General features: G+C 56.9%; 1 protein-coding gene across 1 annotated transcript; it reads left to right on the forward strand.

Moving 5' to 3' along the window:
* The first annotated feature begins 1,688 nt into the window (after positions 1-1,688).
* On the forward strand, positions 1,689-22,373 carry MTURN (maturin, neural progenitor differentiation regulator homolog). Its single transcript, XM_062178655.1, has 3 exons — positions 1,689-1,938; positions 11,144-11,266; positions 21,340-22,373. Exons 1-3 carry the CDS (start codon positions 1,777-1,779, stop codon positions 21,448-21,450), a joined length of 396 nt encoding a protein of 131 aa, XP_062034639.1. The 5' UTR covers positions 1,689-1,776; the 3' UTR covers positions 21,451-22,373.
* The last annotated feature ends 935 nt before the right edge of the window (positions 22,374-23,308 follow it).

Consider the following 23,308-nt stretch of genomic DNA (forward strand, 5'->3'; position numbering starts at 1 on the left):
CACATTTAAACAAACCTAGCAGCTTAAGGCAACATCCATTTGTTAACTCCTGGTTCCAGAAGGCAGGAAGTGCCAGCACAGCCACCCTTGCTGGTTCCCTGCACAGGAAGTCCCCCTTCTTTGCTGGCTTTGGCTGCGGATTACTCCCACCATAGATGCCTGCTCAGTGATCCTTGCCGAAGGCTCCCCGCCCCCTCCTCCTGGTGATGGTGCCACCTCCTCCGTGAGTCTCTCTAGGAAGGGCCCAGTGTCTCTTGGGGGCTCCCCGGATTGTTAGGCCACCAAGAGTCATCTCCCCACCTCAAGGACAATTACCATGGGACTTAACATCTACCGAGTCCCCAGCAGCTGCAGACTGGGGCAGATGTGTGCCAATCAGCTGTGCAGGGGTCTCAGGGGCCCTCTGAGAATCCTGCCTGGCTTACAGTCTGTAAATTCCTGGGTGCTTGGCGCACATGGGTTAAACTGCCACCTGCCAGCCGCAACCCACAGAAGCACGGGACGGCGTCCCAGGCTACTGTTCATTGGGGAGTGAACCGGCTGATGGAAGTTCTCTCCCTCTCCCTGTGTAACTCTGCCTTTTGAATAAATACATCTTTCAAAAAAAAGATAAAATTCCTCGGTGTGCATCTTTGCCTGGGACCCAGTCCCAGTAGGTGCTTCATAAGCCTTCCCTGAGCTGAAATGTCTCACCACGAGCCTGTGACTCGAGTCACGACGCAGCCGCATCAGCTTCCAGGGACGGACAACTCTCACCAAAAAAGATCTTTTAGAAGAAAGACGCTTTAGGCTGATCCCCAAAGCACCGAAGGGCCAGTTGGAGACTCGACTCTGGCTGTGGGAACGCAGCTCCGATTCACTAAGGGGGCTCCAGGGGAGGGAGGGCAGCCTCCCCATGGAGTCCCCATCCCCCGTCGAGGGCAGGGGCGTCGGCTGGGTCCGCAGGGCCCACAGCGCACGGACCGGCGCGGGTCGAACGTTCCCGGGGCGAGCGCCGTTCAGCGCGCGTCTGCCGCTCCTCACTCCAGCCGAGCGGCAGCGAGCCCTGCGGTCCAGGCCCGCCCGTGCGGCGCGCATCGGCGCTGGGGAGCAGCCAGCGGCACGCGGGGCTCGCCCCTCAGACACACGCGGCCGCGCGTCGTGCGCGCACACAGAACCTCCCTCCGCAGCTGGGTGGACACGCGGCGTCCGGCGCTGGGACGCAGGGGACACAGCCTGCATCAGCTTCTGCGGAAGCAAAGCCGCGTTTCCCGCGGACGTCCCCGCAAGCTCCACGGTACCTCCACGTGAGCCGCACCGAGCAAAGCGCTGCCCCGGCCGCACGATGCCGCCGCAACCCGCGCCGCCGCCATCCCGCGCCCGCGCCGCGACGTCACCCAGCCCGCAGGCCGCGGCTCCCGGCTCGGGTCCGCCGATTGGCTGGGCTCCCCGACGTCACGGGCCAGGGCGGCCCCCTTGCGCGCGCGAGGGCCCCGGGACGCTCCGGGTTTGCAGAAAACTCGAGAGGCGGGGGCGGGGCAGGGTGCGGGGGAGGAAACCCTGGGGGTGCGGAGCTGCGGCTGCCCCGCCCCGGCCTCGCCAGCCCCCGGGGGCCGCCCGACACGGGGCGGAGCAGGCGGGCCGGGGGAGGAGCCGCACGCGCGGCGCCGCGCCGTCCGCGGCCGCCGCCCGCCCCCCAGTCGCAGCCCGCATGTAAACAGTCGGCGCCGGTGCTAGCCGCGGGAGCCGGGGGGGAGCCCGCGCCGTGCGGCCGGCCGGGAGCAGGCGCCGAGAGCGATGGATTTCCAGCAGCTAGCGGACGCTGCGGAGAAATGGTGCTCGCACACGCCCTTCGATCTCATCGCCACCGAGGACACCGAACGCAGGATGGATTTCTACGCCGACCCCGGCGTCTCCTTCTACGTGCTCTGCCCGGACAACGGCTGCGGAGACAATTTTGTGAGTGCCGGAGAGGGACCGCGCGCCGCGGCGGCTGCGGGTGCCGGGCCGGGGGCTGGGGGGCGGGGGGCGTAACCCGCAGCCGCCGCCCGGGGCTCCGCGCCCCTGGGAGGAAGCCCTCAGGCCGGGGCGTGGGGGAGCTGGGCTGGGCCAGGGGGCGTGGCGTCTCCTGGAGTCCACCCTTCCCTCCTGCGGGCGCGCTTTCGGGGACGCGACCCGGTGGCTGGTGCGCGGTGTCTGGCGTGGGGGCTCCTGGGTGTCCCCCGCGTCGCGCCAGCTCGGGCCGGGGCGCACGGACCCTCGCCAAGGCTCCCGAGCCCGGAGCTGCCTGGCCCCGGGCGTCCGGTCGGCGACAGGAACCCGTCCCCCTCTCCCAGTGCGCACAGCACACAACTCCTCGCCTTGCCCCGCACCCCGAGTGCACACAAAGCCGCTGTCCGCACTGCCGATGCCCCAGCTCTTGGACCTTCCTTGCGGAATCGCTCCCGGGTCCCCAGCCCCGCGCGCGTGCGCAGGCACCGGACACCCGGGCGCGCCTCGTCCCCGGCCCTGCGCTCCCGCGCTCCTCTGCGAGCCGTGGGGCCCCAGCGGGTTCCTTCCCCGAAGAAGGGGACCCCCCGCCCCAACACACACGCCTGAGCTAGGGGGACCCGGGTACTGCGGTGTCGGGAGCGGCCACTTGGCGTCCTGCGCCCGCTTGGGATGGTGGCGCTGGTCGGCGAGGAGGGGTGCGGAGGGCAGGGAGTTGGGGCGAGGCTGGCGTTCTGGGAAGACCAGGAGTAAATAAATGGTGGTCCCCAGTGTAAGATGGAGGCGGCTGTGGGCGCGGGTCACCGTGTGCTCGGCGGCCGGAGCCTGGAGCCGGCGCTGCCGCCCCGCCCCTGCGGACTGAGGTGGCATCGCGGGCGCGGCCTGGCGCAGGCTCCTCAGGTGGGGGCGAGGCGGGCCGGGCCCTAGGGCGCGGCCACCGCGGGGAGTTTGCGGGGACTCCGAGGGCTGGCCCCGCCGCGCCCACCACCCCGCCGAGCCGTCGGACCCCCCTGGGCACAGGTATGCCGGTGGGAGGCTCCAGAAGAGGGACAGCCTCGGGTGACTGCCGGACTGGGGCCCCAAGCCTCTCCCCGGCGCACGTGCCACAGCCAGAGAGGGTGTGATGATGTCAGCGCTCGGTGAGCCAACAGCCCTGGCGCGCAGCAGCGAGGGCCCCGCACATTGGGCGTCCGAGATCCTGGGGTTTCCCAGAGTTGAGAGCCTCTCTCTTCATAAAACCTCAGTTTTCTCACCTGTAAAACGGGGTGAAGCTGATTGCCTTGTCACGGGGCGTTTGTGAAGAGCGGGTCAGCTGTCCATCAGTGTGAGCACATAGGAACTGCACTTAAAATAAGGAGATAGGTCTTGGGGGTTCACTCCCGAAGCCCCGCGGCGGCCGTGGGTGGGGCGCCAGGGTCCCTGACAGGGGCAGGCGGGCTTTGAGTGGGCTGTGCCCGGGCTCAGTCTGCTTGTTGCAGCTGCAGGGCCCGTGCCCATAAAGCTGCCGCTCGGTGCCCTGCAGAAAACCGCCCTTCAGAAACACTGCATCCATCCCGCCATTGTAAATGATTTTCCACCTGCAGGAGGAAGTGTTTGTCCACTGGTGGTTTAAATGGAACAGATAAGGAAGACAGGGGATGGGGGAGGGGGTAATAATTCCTTTCCAAGACTGGAATCTTCTCAACATTCCTGGAGATCCTAATGATTAAGATGCCAGCTGTGGGAGGTTTTTTGTTTTTCTGTTTTCTTTTTGCTTTTCTTTCTTTCTTTTTAGCTAAATCAATTCTCTCTCTCTCTTTCTCTCTCTTTCTCTTTCTACTTGGAGAATCAGAGAGCCCTCCCATCTGCTGATTCACTCCCCAGATGCTCCCAGCAGCTGTGGGATTTGGAGCCAGGAGCTCCATTCTGGGAGTGGGGGCAGGGAGTCAGGCATGTGCGCTGTGGCTGCTCTGTGCATCCGCGGGAAGCTGAGTCAGGAGCAGAGCCAGTGCTGGACTCGGGCGCTGCCTGGGACTCAGCTGGGCTGACTGCTGGGCGCTGGTCCACCCCCACACCTCCTGCTCCGTGCATCCCAGGTCCAGGAGGTGCCCTACCTGGCTGCTTTTCTCTCCCTCAGGAAAATACCAAACGTCAGAATAAATTTGAGATGAGTGGACGCCATGTTGTTTGAAGAAGTTGCTAACAACAAAAATATTTGCATGGCATTTCTCAATTTGCTCAGTGTTTCCGCTTCATTCATTCAACAAACGCTTGTTGAGGGTGCACTGCACACCCAGCCGGGGCTTCAGGAACACGAAGGGGTCTCGGGCCCTTCCACCTGTCTCGGAGCAAGTGTCACATCCGGGTGAGGCACACCAGCGGGGGTTGTCCCCAGCGCCCCACTTCTAACGATGGCTTGGGGAAATATTTTGACCACAGTTTCCACATCTGTGAAATGGGAGTGATGACGTCCCTACCTCCCTCTGAGGGTTGAGAACCGTGCCCAAAGTGAGGGCGATGTATTAGTGAGTCTCTGGCAGCCTTGTCTGAGACCAGCCCCTGGCTTGTACAAAGGTGTCACCCTATCTTGCTGTTCTTATCTCCCTGTTACCACCCTCTGTCTGATTGCTCGAACCAGACAACTCAGGGACAGCCTTCACTCCACTCCTCACCACCCCCTGCGTCTGCTTTAGCCCTGCTCTGCCGGTGTGCGCACAGAATGTCAACAGTGTGCATCTACTTGCCTGCACGCCCGTGCTGTCACGCTCGGGTAAGCCACTGAGATTCTCTCTCCCGCCTCCTAGGTTGTCTCCTTGTATGCAACCTTTACTGCCAGTCTAAGGCAGCTCCCACTCAGCAGTCACAAATACAGGAGCAGGTCGTGTGCACAGTGGTTAGGGTGCTGCATCCCATGTCAGAGTGCCCCGGTCAAGTCCTAGCTCTGCTTCCAATTCTGACTTCTGCTAACACACACCCTGGGAGGCAACAGGTGCTGGCTTAGGGACTTGGGCCCCTGCCACATCTACTTGTTCGTTCCTGGCTCCTGGCTTCAGCCTGACCCAGTTCTGGCCCAGCCTTGGCCTAGCCTTGGCTATTGCAGGCTTTTGGAAAGTGAACCAGTAGGTGGAAGTCCTCTTTGCCTTTCAAATAAACAGGTAAACAAAATCACGCCATAACGTAAATGTGTACTTGAAGGTGCCGTGAAGAGAAGGCTCTCATCCAGTTTAAACTCTGCCCTCAGTCTCCTCATCTGTCAGACGGCATGACCTGCCCATACTGCAATATCATGAGGATTCAGTGAGGACCCGTGCATGTGACCATGCCTGGCAGAGGGTGACGCCTCCCACGGGTGGCTGGGCGCTCTCCATACAGGGAGGAAGGTGTGTCCCTGGGTTGTTCGTGGAGAGGTGGCAAGTGGGCCCTGCTGGTGACCTTCAAGTGAGTGTGCTGAGGCCCCGGTGAGGCTTATCTCACAATCCTGTTCTGCTCTGCCCCTGCCCTGCCCCTTGCTCCCTGTGTGACCTCAGGCAAGTAGTCTAACCTTTCACTGCCAGTGCCCTATGAAGGATCCTTGCGCTGTGTTGGGGATGGGGAATAAGGACAAGGAGACAAGGCCCTGTGTGTTCAGGACACGTGCAGTTGTTTTCTCTTTGAGTATTGTTGATCCCTGCATAGTAAGTTCCAGGGATGGGACCTGCCCGTGGGTGCAGGGGGTAGGGGGCAGCTACACCAGAGTGACAGGGAAGCCCAGGCCAGCGCCCCCGGGCTAAGCCGTCGTGTCCAGAGAGGCACAGGCATGTTCTTGCCGCGCCTGCCCCTGCTTGGCCCAGGGCTCGGCACGGAGTCTGCCCCCACCCCGCCCGGTGCTGCAGGACTGAGGTCACGGCCTCCGTGAGGCCACGCCAGCCTGCAGTAAGCTGGATGCTCTCACCTGCAGGGAACAGACTAGAAAGGTGCTCTTGTTCTTGTCTGCAGGTACCAGGGTTGGATTGTCTTACACAGGCTGAGCTTTGGGGATAAACTCTGGCCCAGCCTAAGACAAAGAAGGGCTCGTGTGCCTACACTTAGATCCGAGTGCACGCAGGGGATTTTCTGTAGGGAACTTCACAGCAGCTTGGCGGCCCCGAGCTTCGGCCCTGTGGCAGTCGGTAATGGCATCGGTTCAGTTCATCCAGATTCGTCACTGTGGCACCAACCTCCCTGCCCCTTCAGACGTGCAGTTGGCCAGAATTCTGCTCTACTTGTGGTCCTCAAAGGGTCACCGCAGACTGGCACCCCGGAGACCTGCCACCTGGAATTTGTTGGAAATGCGAATTCTTGGTCACCCGTTCCCACAACATCAGAAACCCTGGAGGCAGGTGTTCGGTGCAAAGGTTAAAATGCTCACGTCCCATCCGGTTCGCCTGAGTTCAAGTCCCGGCTCCACTCCCCATCCAGCTTCCTGCTAATGCACACCCTGGAAGGCAGCAAGTAATGACTCAAGTGGCTGGGTCCCTGCCACCCACATGGGAGACCAGGATGGAGTTCCAGGCTCCTGGCTTTGTCCTGATCCAGCGCTAGCTGTTGCAGGCATTTGGGGGGTGAACCAGCAGATGGCAGATCTCTTTCTGCCTGTCTCTTTTCTGTTTCTCTGCCTTTCAAATAAAATTTTTAAAATGAAGTAATAAAAATTCCATCAGAAGCCTGGGGTGATTCCCGTGCACCCTGTGGCCTGGGGCGCACAGCCGGCCTCCCCTTCCGGCTGTGTCTCCATCATCACGGTCAGCCTGTAGGCTACCCTTGCCCCACCTGCCCTCCAGGAAGTCAGAAATGGAGCACCTCCATTCGTATTTGCCAGGGCAAGCATTCCTGTCACAGCGTTTTCCTGGCCAGCATGGGTACACAGACCTTCAACGGTTTCCCAGTTCAAGTCCTTGTAGCCAGGCCCTGCAGCAAGGGATGCCGGTCTTCAGTCCCCCGTCCTGTTTCCAGCAGGGTCAATGCTGGAAGGTCAGTGCTGCGCCTGGGTGCTCTGTGTGCCCCCCTTGGCTTTAGAATGGCCCCTGTGTTCTCCTGGGAGAGCAGCTGTCCTAGCCCCAGCCCTGCCTGCCAGTTCTCTGGTTCACCTGTGGACATAGCCTCAGCAGGCCGCTGTCTCAGCACGCAGGAAGCCTTAGCTCCAGATCTGTGTCCTGGCCGTAGCAGTGGCCAGGCCCCTTCCCCGCGCTAGATCTGTCCTGCCTCCATTGGTTTTATCTTGTTTTCCTTCCGTCATTTTCCCTTTGTCCTTTTTTTCCCCCACCTGCAGACTTATCTTTTAATTCGGCTTGTCTTGTGCTGTGTGGCTCTTTGCTGGCTGCCATGATTAATTTGGGAAGGAAGCGGCTTCTGATTGAATGCTTTGTTATGAGACACAGTGGATGTAAAACAATTAGCATTAAATGGTGTTTGAGGTTTTTATTTTTCATGTTTATTTCTCTATTTGAAAGGCAGAGAGAGACAGAGTTCTCCCATCCACTGGTTCACTTCCCAAATACCTGCCAGAGCTGGGGCTGGGCCAAGCTGAAGCTGCGAGCCAAGAACTCAGTGGGGGTCTCCCACGAAGTGAGCTGTCACCTGCTACCTTCCAGGATAGACATTATCAGGAAGCTGCCATTGGAAGCAGGCACTCTGACCTGGGGTGCAGGTGTCTGAAGTGGCACCTTAAGTACTGTGCCAGACACCACCCCATAAATCATGGTTGTGTTTTTTGGTTTTGCTTATTTGGGCAGAGGGAGAAAGTTGATCATCCATCTTCTGGTTTACTCCCTACACGCCTGCAACAGCTGAGGTTGGGCGGGGCTGAAGCCTGTAAACTGGATCCATCAGGGCCTCCAGCAGGGGTGGCTCGAACTCAAGTAGGCTGCGTATCAACAGGAAGCTGGAATCAGAGTGGAGCCAGAGCTTGAGCGACCACTGGGATGCAGGCATCCCAGAGGGCGGCTGAAATGCGGCACCACAACACCCACCCCAAATGATGAAATGATGTTTGTTGAGTGGCCATGTGCACCTGGCCTGTCTGCAAACCCATACTTCCTGGGCAGGGACCCCGGCAACATATTTTCTAAACAAAGTTGGAAATCCCAGCTGACACAGATGGCCAGAGGGGGACAGTGCAGCCAGAGGGCTGCTGGGTGGGCGAGTGTACCTTCTCCCACACATATTCCTAGAAGACCAAGTCCCCAAGTGGAGGAGCATGAATAACCCCTCCAGGAAGTTAGAGAAGCCTCAGAAGGTTTAGCTCAATAAACTGATCACCTGAGGTGATGGAGACATTGCAGCTCTCTTATTGTTGGATTGATACAGTTTTTCTCGGTTCACTTTGTAATTTGAAGCCCAAGTGGACCAAAACAATCACCCTTGCAGGTTTGGAAGTTTTTCGTAGACACACCTACCTTTGAGTTAACCTCAAGCCTAGGTGTCGGGCAGCATTCCCTGGGGGGGTCACACTGGCTGGCCGAGTTACTCCTCCTGTGGCCTTGGCCTCTGCTGCCCCCACCCCAGCCCCGGAAAGGGGCAAAGAGGAGGCTTCAGTGGGGTCTTCAGGAAGTTTCCTGGAAGAATATGAAAAACTGCTGCATGGATTCAAGGGGTTTTTGGCTCCAAAATAGCTTATCTTGGCCGGCGCCGTGGCTTAACAGGCTAATCCTCCGCCATGCGGCGCCGGCACACCGGGTTCTAGTCCCGGTTGGGGCGCCGGATTCTATCCCGGTTGCCCCTCTTCCAGGCCAGCTCTCTGCTGTGGCCCGGGAAGGCAGTGGAGGATGGCCCAAGTGCTTGGGCCCTGAACCCACATGGGAGACCAGGAGAAGCACCTTGCTCCTGGCTTCGGATCAGCGCGATGCGCTGGCCGCAGCGGCCATTGGAGGGTGAACCAATGGCAAAAAAAAGGAAGACCTTTCTCTCTCTCTCTCTCTCACTATACACTCTGCCTGTCAAAAAAATAAATAAAATTAAAAAAAAATAGCTTATCTTTTCCTTCTATTTTTACACGAACCTTTTGAAGTCTCCACATTGAATACTGAATGTCCACATGTCCCCGCCAGACCCTGTGCGGGACACTTAATACACTGTTAACTTGTTTACTGATTGGCGCAAGTCTACAAGGGCAAGCTGTGACTCCCACCTTCAACCTGGGTAAAAATTCACTTCAGCTGGAACGTTCAGAAATGTGAGCATGAAAGTGAATGCCGGCCGGTGCTGCAGCTCACTAGGCTAATCCTCCGCCTGGCGGCGCCAGCACACCGGGTTCTAGTCCCGGTCCGGGCGCCAGATTCTGTCCCAGTTGCTCCTCTTCCAGTCCAGCTCTCTGCTGTGGCCCGGGACTGCAGTGGAGGATGGCCCAAGTACTTGGACCCTGCATCTGTGTGGGAGACCAGGAGGAAGCATCTGGCTCCTGGCTTCGGATCGGCGCAGCGCGCCGGCCATATCAGCCATTTGGGGGGGTGAACCAACATAAGGAAGACCTTTCTCTCTCTGTCTCTCTCTCTCACTGTCTAACTCTGCCTGTCCAAAAAAAAAAGTGAATGCCGAGCAGACGTGATTAACTCCACTGATGAAGAATCAGACGAGACAGCAGCTGCAGAAGTTCTCTGTACCTTCCACTTGTGCACAATGCAAGAGACCGATCCATAAGTGACATTTCGGTGGCGCGGGAGCTCTGAGGGTCTCCAGCAGGGAGGAGCACCTGGGCTGTTCTCCAAAGCCAGGGCGCCCAGCCATGGTCGTTACTAGGCCAGGGAGAAGGCGTCCCCAGGTGCCTGCTGGAGCCAGAGCCGCAGGTGTTAGAATGGAGCTGTACAGCCATGAACCCCAGGTAATTGGGGTGTAAAGGTGGCAGCTTGGCACCGACTGCTCGCTTGTGTCTGAGCAGCATCTTTAAGTCTGCATAAGAAAGGAGGTAAAATGTGTCTACTGAGTGACAGGTGTAGAACTTTCCATGCCTCCATGATTTGTGCAGGGACAGGGGCTCCAGGTGCACTCGGCTCGGATCGTTTCCCCAGCAGACCTGGTCTCCTGCTGCCTGCCCCGCTCTCCCAGGCCTCAGCACTCGCTCATCCATCCAAACAGTGGTGCCAGGTACCCACCCGGGCCACAGGGCTTGTCTCCGACAGCCCAGTGCCTGGTCTCCCCAAGATGTGCAGGGCAGAGGGCTCCTGTGTTGCAGCTGCTCCAGCCTGTTTCCTGGGCTTGTCCCAGACCCCGCATGTGTGCAGAAGATGCCTGCCCGGTCTCAGAGACGTGCTGAGGCATATACTCCTCGTGTCGGAAAAGATGTCTTACCCAGCCTTTGGAAAGACAGAAAACCTAAAGCCGATCTCCTGTGAAGCGACGCTTGGTCGGGACGGCCCCTACCGCGTTCTCAGGCAAGGGCGGCTGTCGTAAACTCCGCTTCCCGCACCTTAGCCACGACGGTGGCTGTTCTCCATTCATCTAACTTATAACCAGCTCCACTCACAGGCTGCTCTGGTCAGAGGGGGCCTTGTTCCAAGTTAGTGGTTTCAGATGGTGTCTAATTCATCCCTCAGCCGCAGCTGTTACGGATTTCAGAGGCAAAGGCTCCCGGGGCCTCCTCACCCCAGCCTTAAACGCACCCTCCTGGGGCCAGCATTGGATGCAGCAGCTTAAGCCCCTACCTGTGACCTCGCATCCCCTAGAGGAGTGTTGGTACGAGTCCCAGCTGCTCTGCTTCTGATCCAGCTCCCCGCTAATGTGCCTGGGAAAGCAGCAGAAGATGGCTCCAGTACTTGGGCCCCTGCCTTCCACATGGGAGACCTGGGTGGAGTTCCTGGCTCCCGGCTTTAGCCTGACCAAGCCCAGACCATTGTGAACCAGCAGATGGATGGAAGATCTCTCTTTCTGTCTCTGCCTCTCTCTGTGTCACTCTGCCTTTCAAAAAAATAAGTAAACCTTAAAAAAAAAAAAATGGTACACCTACACAAGAAGGTGGGCTGCAGGACTGATGGGGGGGGGGGGTCCCCTCGCCCTGTCTGCCGTGTATCTGCAGCTCTGGCCGCCAGCAGAGCAGGTAAGGTGGTGGCTGGAAACGTGGGGTTTCTCGGGATCATTCTCCCACCTGCTTCGAGTGCACGTGTGGGTTTGCTGGGTTTTAAACGTGCTTGGCGCGTGCTGACGACCTGTGTGTGTGTTTTGTCCCCCGCGGGCCGGCGGCGTGCAGCACGTGTGGAGTGAGAGCGAGGACTGCCTGCCTTTCCTGCAGCTGGCGCAGGACTACATCTCCTCCTGCGGCAAGAAGACGCTGCACGAAGTCCTGGAGAAAGTCTTCACGGCCTTCAGACCTGTAGGTGGCTCTCGGCGTCCCCGCGGTGACCGTTGTCTGGGCGCACACAGGCGGGGGCGGGGGGACAGTGGGCCCTGCAGGGGACAGCTCAGTGCTCTTCCATCCTCTGCCCAGCGGTTTGCAGCTAGCGGCCAGGGGCGGGAGGAGGGGCTGGGGTGTGACACAGCGGTGTGTCGCGGGGATGGCGCCTACTTCCAGCATCACTTGGGTTGAGAGTCTCTGGTAGGCTGGGATGAAGACAGATCCCTGTGTTCTGTTTGTGTGCCGTAGTATACACCCTAGATGCCTGCCTGCGGTTCTGCTCTCCTAGAGCGAGCTGTGTCGGGGGTGCTCCTGGTGCATTCTGGTCAGGGTAGCACCTCCCTAGTTGGAGGCGGACAGAATTGGATCCTGGTTCTGTTCTTGCCCCGTTTCCCGACGTCTCTTAGAGACAGCTGGCTTGTTGTCCCTGCCCCTTGGGACTTAGGCACCTGTATTTCCGCAGCAGCACGAGGCCTGTTTCCATTACAGCTGATGGTGTGTGGGGGAAGGGCCACCCTGTGTAGGGAAGGCAGACTGAGACTCCGTGTCTCCTCCTCTGTGCCCCTCCAAGGTGTCAGCGTCTCTCCCCAGCAGCAGACAGCAACCGGGCGCCTCTCATTCCATTCGGTTCTCACACTGTAGCGTCAGATCCTCAGGTTGGGGGCTCAGTCCCCAAGACTGTTCCCCACCCCCACCCCGTCTTCTATGCCAGCTGCAAGATCCAGATGGTTTGGCTTGTGCTCTGAGCAACTGGCTGCCTGTTGGGGTTCCCACGGCCCTCTCACATTTGGTGCCTGTGCTGGTATGGGCCCCCAGAACTCAGGGGAGCCGCTGGGCGGTCTTGCACCTCGCACAAGGCTGCAGAGGAGGGAGTGAACAGGGGGTGGGGCTGTACTGCCTTCCAGGTACCCTCCAGGAGCCACTGCGTCTTCAGCTGGACAGACGCCATGGGAACCCTGTCCCCTTGGGTCGTGATGGAGATGTCACTGCATAGGTGAGACTGGAGCATGGACAGTAGGTAGAGGTGTGATTGGATACAGGGGTGGCGTAAGGCTGACGTGCTGGCCAGCTGGGGTTAGTTAGCCTCTTGTGCCTCTGCCTTCCTCCTGAGGTGGGGCGGGACCCCTGTGAAATGGAGGGGTCCCGAGATCTATCAGATAAGGCGGAACGGAGCACTTCGTAACGGTCAGCAGGTCCCGGATTCCCACGTCCATGACCTGCCTCGGGCAGGTCTGCCTGGGTGAATAATCAGCAGGGGGAGGCGTGAGCTGCTGTGGCTGCAGCACCAAGCACTGTTCTAGAAATGAGGAATGAGCAGGAGCTGTGAGTGAAACCAGAAACGTACATCCTGCCTCACCCCGCCGTGCGGAAGTCCCTGTCTGCGTCCCCGCTGGAAGGTGGAGTCAGACTCCCGGTGCCAGGTGTCCCCCACGGTCAGTGCCCCGGTGACACTCGCGCTGGAAACGCTCCTTCTTTACTTCTCAGATGGCGTCTGTCGCTCTCTGCTTCCCCGCTGCAGTGTCCATGCGTGTCTTTTCTGTATGGAACATGGTGACCGTGGCTGCCCAGTGGCCTGTGGGATACCCCAGTTTCCGGGGGTTTGCCGGTCTGTTCTGTTGTCTCTCTCTGCTGGGTCTCGCTCCTGGCATCTTGTTTCTTTGTGCCTTTGCATCTTCTCTGTGTGCACTTGTTGCACTAGAAAGTTTACACCAAAATAAATGGAGGCCTGAGTCGACCTTCTGCCAGACAGGACATGGATTTGCTGCTGCCAGGGCTGGGGGCCCTATCTAAGACCACCTTAACACTGTATAAGGATAGGGGCCTGAGAGGGGGGCTCCCAGCTGAGAGCAGGGGTAACTGTCACAGCCTGGGCTCTTGTTTGGTTCCCCCAGCTCTTGGAGTGGGCTGAGAATGCGGTAAGCTTTCTGGTGGCATCCCCCGTGTCAGCAAATACCCTTAGGACAAAAGCCGTTTTTTGTGTTGGGCTTGCTTTCCAGGTTCTAAGTCTTCAGTATGTTTCTCTCTCTCTCTCTCTTTTTCTGTTTTTTAATATTTATTTTATTTATTTTAAAAGCAAGGTGACAGAAACAGAGAGAGGGAGGAACAGATCTTCCATTCATTGGTTCACTCCCCAGAAGGCTGCAACAGTCAGGGCTGGGCCAGGCCAAAGCCCGGAGCCTGGAACTCCATCCGGGTCTCCCACGTGGGTGCACAGACCCAAGCTCTTGGGCCATCTCCGGCTGCCTTCCCAGGCACACAGGCAGGGAGCTGGATCAGAAGTGGAGCAACCGGGCTTGAACCAGCTAAACCACCTGTACCACAATGCTGGCCCCTAAGCCTTCACTATACTTAAAAGGTATTTTTCGTATTAAATCCAGCTTCTGTACAAGTGCTCCATGTCAATCATTTCGGCCACCGTTATAAGAAATAGAATTTCTGTGACTTTTGTCACCTGGTCTGATTTGCGTCATTGGGCTAATTCATTTTCTGTTGAATTTTCTACGCCAGTTTGGCTCACTCAAAATAGATATTTGACTTAAACATACTGATGTGTCCCTCTTTCTTCCTTCCTTTCTTTCTTTCTTTCAAGATTTCTTTCTTTCTGGATTTCTTCCTTTCTTTCTGGATTTCTTTCTTTCTGGATTTCTTTATTTGAAAGAGTTAGAGAGAGAGAGGTCTTCCATCCGCTGGTTCACTCCCCAAATGGCCACAACGGCCGGAGCTGCGTCCATCTGAAGCCAGGAGCCAGGAGCTTCTTCCAGGTCTCTCATGTGGGCACAGGGGCCCAAGGACTTGGGCCATCTTCTACTGCTTTCCCAGGCCACAGCAGAGAGCTGGGTCGGAAATGGAGCAGCCGGGCCTTGAACTGGTGCCCACATGGGATGCTGGTGCTTCAGGCCAGAGCATTAACCTGCTGTGCCACAGCACCGGCCCCAATATGTCCCAGTTTCATGCCTCTGGCAAGCGTTTACTGAGACCCACTGAGCACTTGCCATGACGGGCTGCCCTGTTCCCGGCCCTGAACCAGACAGATGAACAGCTTAGATCGCACGGCTCACCTCCCCGTGGGGGAAGACGGGAGCACCAAGTGCAGCCAAGCACAGCCTGGGAGTGCAAGGTGTGGGTGCCAAGGAGAAAAGAAGTGACGCCGTGGGCAGGGCCAAGGAGGGTCAGGGTCCCCAGGGGCCTGCTGAGGCCTCTTGAGAACCTGGCCATGAGGCTGGAGCATGCAGCAGTCCAGGGCAAGGGCTTTCCCTTGGGGACAGCAGGCGGGGACATCTGTGCAGGGTGGGAGTTGGTGAGGAGGCTCTGGCTGTCATCAGGTGGAGATGCTGGGGCTCAGACGGGGAGGTGACAGCAGAGGTGGCATGAAGGACTCAGAGCCTGCAGGTGCCTTGCGAACAGACCCAGCACGACTGGAGGTGAGGAAAAGAGAAGGCAGGGATGACGCTGGAGTCTCCCCGTGTACCAGGCTGGGGAAGGCTGCAGCAGAGCAGTGTGCGACAGAGATGTCAGAGCTCAGTCCTGCCCAGGGCAGGGTTGAAGCACCTACTGGATATCCAAGTCAAGATAGCAAGTTGGGCAGAATTGTAAGAAAATCAGTTCTGGGGCCAGCAGGTTAAGCCACCTGACCCGTGACACCAGCATCCCACTGAGAGCCTGTCCGAGTCCCGGCTTCTCAACGTCCAGTCCTGCTCCCTGCTAATGGACTGGGAAAGCAGCAGAAGATGGCCCAAGTGCATGGGCCCCGGCACCCACGTGGGAGATCCTGACGAAGCTCCTGGCTTTGGCGCTGCCCAGCCTTAGCTACTTCAGCCATTGGGGAGCGAACCAGCAAAAGGAAGACCTTTCTCGCCCCACCCTACCCCCACCTCCTTCTCCCTCTCTGTCATTCTGCCTTTCAAATAAATAAATAAATAAATAATAAATAAATAAATATTTTCCAGAAAGTTGAAGGCATCATTAAAGAAAGTCAATTCCCCTACATCCTAACTAGGAAACCCATCAGCATGGGGTGTTCACTACACCTGCTCCCCCACAGGGGGTCACATTGGCCACTGCCCGCCAGGTCCTCTTTCCCAGGCTTTCGCCTGAGCTGGCAGCCCGGGTCCCCGCAGCAGGGACGCGCCAGCCAGGATGTGTCCTCGCTGTTTTTCTTTACCAAGTCTGGGCCTGTACTGGGACCACCAGGGAGCCACGTGTCAGTGGGAAAAACGTAGCGGTTGAGCATTGTCCTCCTCCCGGAGCTGGGTGCCCCACCGTGACTGGACGCTGCGGGGCTCGCCCTTTCCCAGTGCAAAGCAGAGCTTGCCCTGTAGGCCGGGGAGTGCCTGTCTCCTCTGGGGGCCCCTCGGCCGGGCAGGTGGAGGCACCTGCTATGGATGCGGGTGAAGTGTGTGCCGCGTGGGATCGCAGACCCCGGCAAAGGGCTGAGCCGCATGGTGTCCCCGCTGAGAAGGATCTTGTTGCGGTGTGGTAGCGGACAGGATTTGGTGAAGAAATGCGCACCCAGTGCTGCCAGGTCACAGAGCAGGCAGCCCGTGGTTCCCCTGAGAACAGGCGCAGACCTGACCCATTCCAGCAGCTGCCATGGCTCTGCCCGCGTCTTGGAAGCACCACAGCCTCGGTCACCCCCTCACCAGCCCCTGCCCCCTGCGGTGGCCAGAGAGAGAAGCTCAGCCTTCTGCGTTGGGGGGCGGGAGGGGGTCAGTCAAGCAGATTGCAATGACGTTGCTGAAGTGCAGGGTCCCTGGCGTCCCTCCCAGATGCCCGCAGCAACCAGAGCTAGGCCTGTCCAAAGCCAAGGGGCCAGAACTCTTTCTGGGTCTCCCTTGTGGGTGGCAGGGACTCAAGTACTTGAGCCATCACCTGCTGCCTCCCAGGGTGCACACTGGCAGGAAGCTGGAATCAGAAGCAGAGCCAGGTATTAAACCCGGGTACCGTGATAGGACGCACAGGTGCCGTAACTGATGACTCACCATTAGGCCAAATGCCCATCGCGCACACGTGAGCGTTAATGAAAGATGTTGAATGTTGAGATATTTTGTTTGTTGTGGCTGATTTTTGGCTTGTGTTCTGAACATTGAAACCCTTGTCATTTTTAGAAAGTGCAGCGGCCCCTGTAAGTAGCAGGCACCTGCTGCCCTTGCCCACGGCAGTGTCACAGCCACCTGCCACTTTCTGCCTGCTGTCAAGAGGACAGGCTGAGGGCAGCTGTTTGGCACGGTGGCTAATAGGCCACCTGGGAGCCCTGGGTCCCATGCCGCAGTGCTAGGATTCAAGCCCTGGCTCTGCTGCTGATTCCCACTTCCTACTGATGTGCACCCTGGGAAGCTCCAGCGGTGGCTCAGGGACTTGGGTCCTTACCGCCCACGAGACCCAGGACTGAGTTCCTGGCTCCTGGCTTTGGCCTGGCCCAACTCCAGCTGTTACAGGCATTTGGGCAGTGAGCCAGTGGGTAGAATATCTGTGTCTATCATTGTCTCTCTGCCTTTCAAGTAAATTTTTAAAACAAGCAAAAAAAAAAAAAAAAAAAAAAACGACAAACTGGTACCAGCCAGGATCCCATCATGGGTCCTGGGCCTGGCAGCGCCAGAGATCACTAAGGTCAGTGGTGTCACCTTCCCTGAAGCTGAGCATGGCTCCTGGATTAGCAGCGCCCCTGTCACCCGGGAGCTTGCTGCAAGTGCAGGAGCAGCTGCTGCCTGAGAGCAGCGAGGCAGGTTCTGCACTTCAGGGAAAGCTCTGGATTAGCCGCTGTAAGCTTTGGGGGGAGGGGTTCCTCTGGAAGGAGCTTTCTAGGGACCTCCAAAGCCACCAGGCACCAAGGCCATGGCCGATTGCCCCAGCTGACCATGCTCCCCGCAACGCCCCCTCCCTTGCTTGGATGAGACTGAGTGCCCCCTGCTGAGATAGCGGGTGCTGAATGCCTGTGCCTCACGGCCTGATGTGGTTTGCACTCTCATCCCAAAGACCTGGAGTCCGCGCTACGGGTAGCCGGCACCCAGGGGGTGTGAAGACCGCCATTCTCAAGCTTGGCAGCCGTGCCTGGCCGGCTGGGCCCCTGCACTTCCTGTGTGTCCCCAGCTTGCTGAAATAGAGCTCTGTGGACAGGGAGACCCCGGGAATGCCAGCAGCCTTGTCCAGAGGGAGCAGACACTTTGCCCCCAGTCAACTGAAAAGCTGTCCCTGCGGTAGGAATGCACGGCTGTGTCTGTCGGCTGTCACTGAAATGTACCAGACGTGGCAGGTGTTCTTGGGCTATCTCCTGCGGATTCCGGGGTTCTTAGCAGGCTGTTTGTACTCTGTCTCTGATGCATCGTCTCGACTGTTGAGAATGGGGATCCAGAAGTGACGTTTACAATGGGGGTGTGCATGGAAATCCATGGTGTGTCTCGTAGCCTTGGAATGCCGGGCCAGTGCTGGGGCTGCCCCTCTCCCTGCTCTTTCAAACATGCTTCCCGATTGCACAGGCGTGTCCACGCAGACACCACCCTTGCAGCTGACCAGGGCTGCACTGGGGCTGGACTGGAATCCCCTGGCCAGCCTGGTGCTTAGGTGCAGTCCCCGGGGTTTGAATCCTGGCTGTGCCACCTCCTGGGCAACTCTGGGCAAGCCACTCAACTAACTCTCTCATCTTACCTCTGGGGGGGGGGGGGGGGCGTGGTAATACCGCCTCCCCTATGGGGTTAGTACACGGACGGAGGCAGTAATTACGTAAAGCTGCTCAGGACGATGGCCGGCAGTGGGCACTTGATGACAGCAGCGTTAATATTAAGTCCGCAGCACGATGCAGCTTGGCTTCAGGGGCTGCCACACACACGCCCGAGGATCGGGACTCAGGGTGACTTCGTGCAGTGGCCGGGGGCAGCCCCCCGAGGACCTCTCCCGATTGCATTGTCTCCAGGATGCCTTGATGTAGGCTGACTGTGGCCTCTGTCACCATCCCGTTGACTGTCCCTGCTCGCTCCCGGCAGGGGAGAGCAGGTGGCTGTGGCCTGGCCCAGGTTCCTGACCAAGCAGAGCCCAGGTTTCCGCTGTGCTGGAGCTGCAGGCCATGCACCTGCATGCCCGAGGAGTCCAGAAGGCCCCTAGGGCCTGCTTTTCTCTTCCCCCTCGTGTCAGGCCGGGGTGAGCACTCATGAAGGCGCAGGCAGAGCTGTTGAGGCCACAGGGAAGGCCTCCCGTGTGCCCATGCTCCCGTACTCCTGGCCTGTGTGCTGTGGGTTGTCGTGCGAGGAGAGCTAGGGAGCTGGAAGGAGGGGCGGAGGGGCAGGGACAGGAGGTGGAAGTGGCTTGCTGCCTGGCTCCCTGGATCCCTGTCTACACCACCCTAAAATGAAGAGAAAGTTCAGGGTGCGCTGGTGTGCATCAGCTGATTGTGAAAGACTGTCAGAGGCATAGCTGTTCGGACAGCAAAGGCAGGCAGAGATGCACGCCTCGGCTGTGGCCTCTCTGTCCAGATCAGCCTTTGCTGCCCGACCATGTTCTCACTGGACCTCAGAATCCTCCTTAACCCAGGCTCCAGGCAGCCAGATCCGTTAAGTGAGAGGGAACCCAAAGGCCGTTTCTCAAAGCTGTATCCCCATCAGTGAAACGAACAGTTGCATATATTGTTGAATTTCTGCACCCTCTTTTGGTATTTCCATGATTTTAGAGCCACTGGTAACAATATTTATACTTCAGCCACCTCTCCAAGTGTTAACCTCTCATAGGACACTTACACTTTGCCATATCAGTGAGCAGCTCTTCATATAAAAATGACTGCCAGGGCCGGCATTGGGGCACAGTGGGTTAAGCTGCCACTTGCGACACCAGCGTCCCACATGAGCACTGGCCATTCTCTCTCTCTGACTCTGCCTTTCAGATAGATAGGTGGATGGATGGTTCAGACTTAAAGTAGTGGCCACCAAAATTATCTGTGTGCATTTTGACCAGGTACCCGTCCCCTCTCTTCAGCGGCAAACTTCATCATATCTGTTCCTCCCTCTACAATCTGGAGTGGAGGCAGCAGTGAGAAAAAGGGACTTTTCCTTCTGCCACGTGCACACGGGATGGACGCCTCCCGCCCCTGCTGGCAGCTGCACCTGCTGTCCTGCCATGCCCGTTAACGGCATTGGAGACAACCGCAGCCGGCTGAGCAGTGGGTGGCGCTGCCTGCGGTTGGCCCTGTTGGCAGGCCATGTGCTTCATGGGACTCATACCGCCTGGCACAGGATTCTGTCTTGTGCTGGCAGGACCCCTGGGGCCGTGCGACCTGGGAGAGTCATTGGAACTCTGCTTATCCTTTTCCCGTGGAAGCAGTGGAGCAGGGTGGGAGGCAGGGGCTGCAGGCTGCTAGGGAGGTGTGGCAAGGTGAGCCAAAAGGATGACCGTCTTTCTCGTGTCCTCGTGGAGTGACCTGAAAGTGACCATCCCAGCAGCCCCTTGGTAAAACCGTCCTTTGGCCACACCCAGACTGTGGCTCTCGATGAGAACTGTGGGGTGGAAGCCTGGTTGTCACAGAGCAGCCGAGGAGCCCCGCTGGCACAGGGCTTGCTCCAGCGCAAGAGAGCTTCTGGGGCAGCCCCGGACTGCTCAGGCCTGGCAAGTGCCAGCCGATCCCTAACCACAGCCAGTGCCTTTAGCAAACATGTCCCAGGAGTTTCTCTGGTAATAATTATACAAGATTCAGATAATACAAAAGATAAACAAAAAATTCACAATCCCTTACTATAAAATCTTAAAATTTGGATATTTTTTATTGAAATCTTTTCTGTGCATCTGTGTATAAATTTCAGGAAAATCTGTGTCAATATGAAAATGCAGTTTTATCCAGCTCTTTTTACACTTATGTGCATATTTCTTATATCACTAAATTGTTCAAAAATGTCATCTTCAGTGGATATATACGATTCCACATTACTGATGCACCAGAATGTGTTTAACAATTTTCCTGTTATATATTTTCATTGTCTCAACATTTTTATAAATGTGTTAGAATAATATCAGCGTGTGTTAGGAGAAAATACAGTAGAAAATAAATTTTTGTTATCTTATTGGGATATCAGCACTGTTCATCTTCTGCTAACATCCCAGGTGTGTGTTTGCATAGACGTCGTATCTCTGTATATATGTGCTACCAAGTGTTGATGCTAAGAACAGGGGCAGGCATATGGGCTGGCAGTTAAGATACTGCTTTAAGACATCAGTTCCACTGTGGAAGACAGTATGGAGATGCCTCAGAATCTGAACATAGATCCACCGTATGACCCCACCATCCCACTCCTGGGAATTTACCCAAAGATCATGAAATCAGCATAGGAAAGAGCTGTCTGTGCCCCCAAGTTCATAGCTGCTCAATTCACAATAGCTAAGAGTTTCAATCAACCCAGAAGTCCATCAATGATGACTAGATAAAGAAGTTGTGGTAGATAGACACGATGGACTACTACTGAGCCATAAAAAAGAATACAATCTGTCTTTTGCAACAGAATGGGTTCAGTTATGCTTAAGGAGATAAGCCAGTCCCAAAGAGACAAATATGTGTGTTCTCTGATTTGTGGCAACTAATATACAGGGTACAAAGAAAATGTAGTGTATGTGAGCGAAACTGGTATTTTGCGATTTGATTGTTTATAGCCCTTGTCCACACTCCTGAGGAGCAGTGGTTTTTCTACTTACTATGTGGATTTTGTATTTAGTGTATCAATCACAAGCTTACATACATCAGTATCTACACTCGCTGGGTTGAGTTCGCGGCTCCCTGCTTCAGCCCCGCCTGGGGGCTGTTGTGGGTGTTCGGGAAGTGAGCCAGCGGACGGGTGCTCTGGTTGTCTCTTCTCAGCGTCTCAGCCTCTCAAATAAATAAGCAAAAACAGAGACTCTGCAGGCTCCCCGTAAGACCCCGTCTTTGGGCACGACTGAAGGGTTGTTTCCGCCCCAGGCATGTATGGGAAGGCGGTGACTGCGGCCGTAAGCGCTGTTTGATTTGGATCGGAAGCCGGGGGTCAGCTTCCTGCCCGCCGTCCGTGTGGTGCTCACAGCTGCTTCTGCCTCCTCTCTCCCTGCAGCTGCTGGGGCTCCCGGATACAGAGGACGATGCGTTTGAGGAGTACAGCGCCGATGTGGAAGAGGAGGAGCCAGAGGCAGACCACGCCCAGATGGGTGTCAGTCAGCAGTAACCCCCAGGGCTCCCATGGAGGAGGAGAGTGAGCCCGTGGGGCCCCGGGTGGGGTCGCGTGCACCTGGAGACAGGACTCCCGGCGCCCAGTATCCCGATGACAATGAAATACCTTCTTAACGACCGCCAGTTACCTGTGATGAGCTTGGCTCAGAAGTGGCCTGCGCGTCAGCCCTGCCGCAGCCGGGTTTCCACGGAGTCGTCTTGGTCGCCTTTGCCGTTTTGAGTTGAGAGTCCGTCGCGGCCGGCTGTCTTCTCCTGGGTGTGTGTTGGGGACGTCACCTTGGCCGACGCAGGGAACTCTGAATGTAGGAAGGCTGCGCAGGCTGCGCGTGGAGTCCTCCCCCGGGGCCCTCCTGGGGCGCAGCATGGCAGAGGGGGGTGCAGTCTGCACTTTTCAGTGTACGTTGTAAATGTAAGTGAAGGTTTTGCTCCTAAAGCATGAGTTTGAGTATCTGGTCATGAAACTGCAAATGCAAGGGTGCGCACAGGATAATCGCTTAGCTTGGGACTACGAGGGGGAGGGGGCAGAGAAGCCTTGGAGCGTTTGCCATTGTTGAGTTTGCGGAGCGTGCGTGTGGCAGCTGGTGCATAGTTAGGGAGCAGCACTGCTGGCGTGTTCTGTTGTTTCCAGACCTGCTAAGTCCAAAGCCACTGTGAAAGTCTAGTGGAGGGGACCACGGAGAGGGCAAGAGGCGCACACTGCTGACTTCTTTGAAACGCTGTGCAGTGGGCCGTTTACCTATTCTCTTAGAATGAGATGGCAACTTCCAAATCATGAAAACACGCAGAATCCGAGTAAGTGCCACTTACACTTTGAAGCCATAGAAAAATTTAGTAAGAAAATAAACCAGGAGAGAAAATTTTTCAAAAGATGATAGCATCATCTACGCTTTCTTGATCTTGTATTCTTTTTTTTTTTTTTTTTAAGAAAAAAAGTCAAGAACAGGATTCCATTGTGTCACTTATTAAAAAACTGTAATTCAGTGTGATGAGAGGTCTAACTGCAGGGAGCTTTAATGGGACACAAAAGTAGGCATGTGTGACATGGGTTCGCTTGGAGGGGTGTTGGAATGAGCAGGACACTCAGATAACACAGAAGCAGCCGCGGTCATAGCTGAAAACGCTAGTGGCCCCCTGTGGCCGACCCGTGCTTCCTGGGGAATGCCTTTGTCATGTTCCATGGGAGTCCTTGAAGCACTCTTCCTCTGGACGCTCCCGCTTCTCCGGTCCCAAGAACTTACTTTGCAGGATGCACCTGCCTATACCTGGCACCTAGGTAAACACATACACAAACACGTCTGGCAGGTTATCAGAGTTCTGAGTTAAAAACACAGCAACAGAGGCCACAGAACTTAGCAGAGTCTTGCATGTCTTGCAGACATAGCCATGGGAACCCAAGTGGCCCAGCAGTTTCTGTTGAATTGATTGGGCTGCAGTTTGAAGTCCCTGGGAAAAATAATTCAGTGGTTCCCATCCATGTTTCAGTACCAGTGCAGTTTTTCTTTTCTTGGGAAAACATAATCAAGGTTCATTTCTGGTCCAGTGAGTTTCCTTCCAAGTAGCCCATCAGCGAAGCAGTGGACTTAGCATTTCACGTGCTAGGGTGAGCGTGGCCCGCCCTTCACCGCCCGCCTGTGTTCTGACCAGCTCGGTTCACAAGCAGAGGTCATGGGGAGCTGTGGGTTACATAGGTGCCGCCCAGGCATGGAGACCCCCCCCACCTGAGCATAGCAGAACACAAGGATGACTTCTGCGGTGGAAATATAGAAACTTGGCTTAGCTTGCACCATTTGCAGGTCAGCTGGAGTCGCATCCGGAGGCGTAGCTCTAGATTGACTTGGGTTTAGGAATGGAAT

This window comes from Lepus europaeus, chromosome 20 (assembly GCF_033115175.1).
Source record: "Lepus europaeus isolate LE1 chromosome 20, mLepTim1.pri, whole genome shotgun sequence".
Lineage (NCBI taxonomy): Eukaryota > Metazoa > Chordata > Mammalia > Lagomorpha > Leporidae > Lepus > Lepus europaeus.

Coding starts and splice junctions, on each gene's coding strand:
- MTURN (XM_062178655.1), top strand. CDS start 1,777: ATGGATTTCCAGCAGCTAGCGGACGCTGCGGAGAAATGGTGCTCGCAC. Junction 1,939..11,143: donor ACGGCTGCGGAGACAATTTT/GTGAGTGCCGGA, acceptor GGCGGCGTGCAG/CACGTGTGGAGTGAGAGCGA. Junction 11,267..21,339: donor TCTTCACGGCCTTCAGACCT/GTAGGTGGCTCT, acceptor CTCTCCCTGCAG/CTGCTGGGGCTCCCGGATAC.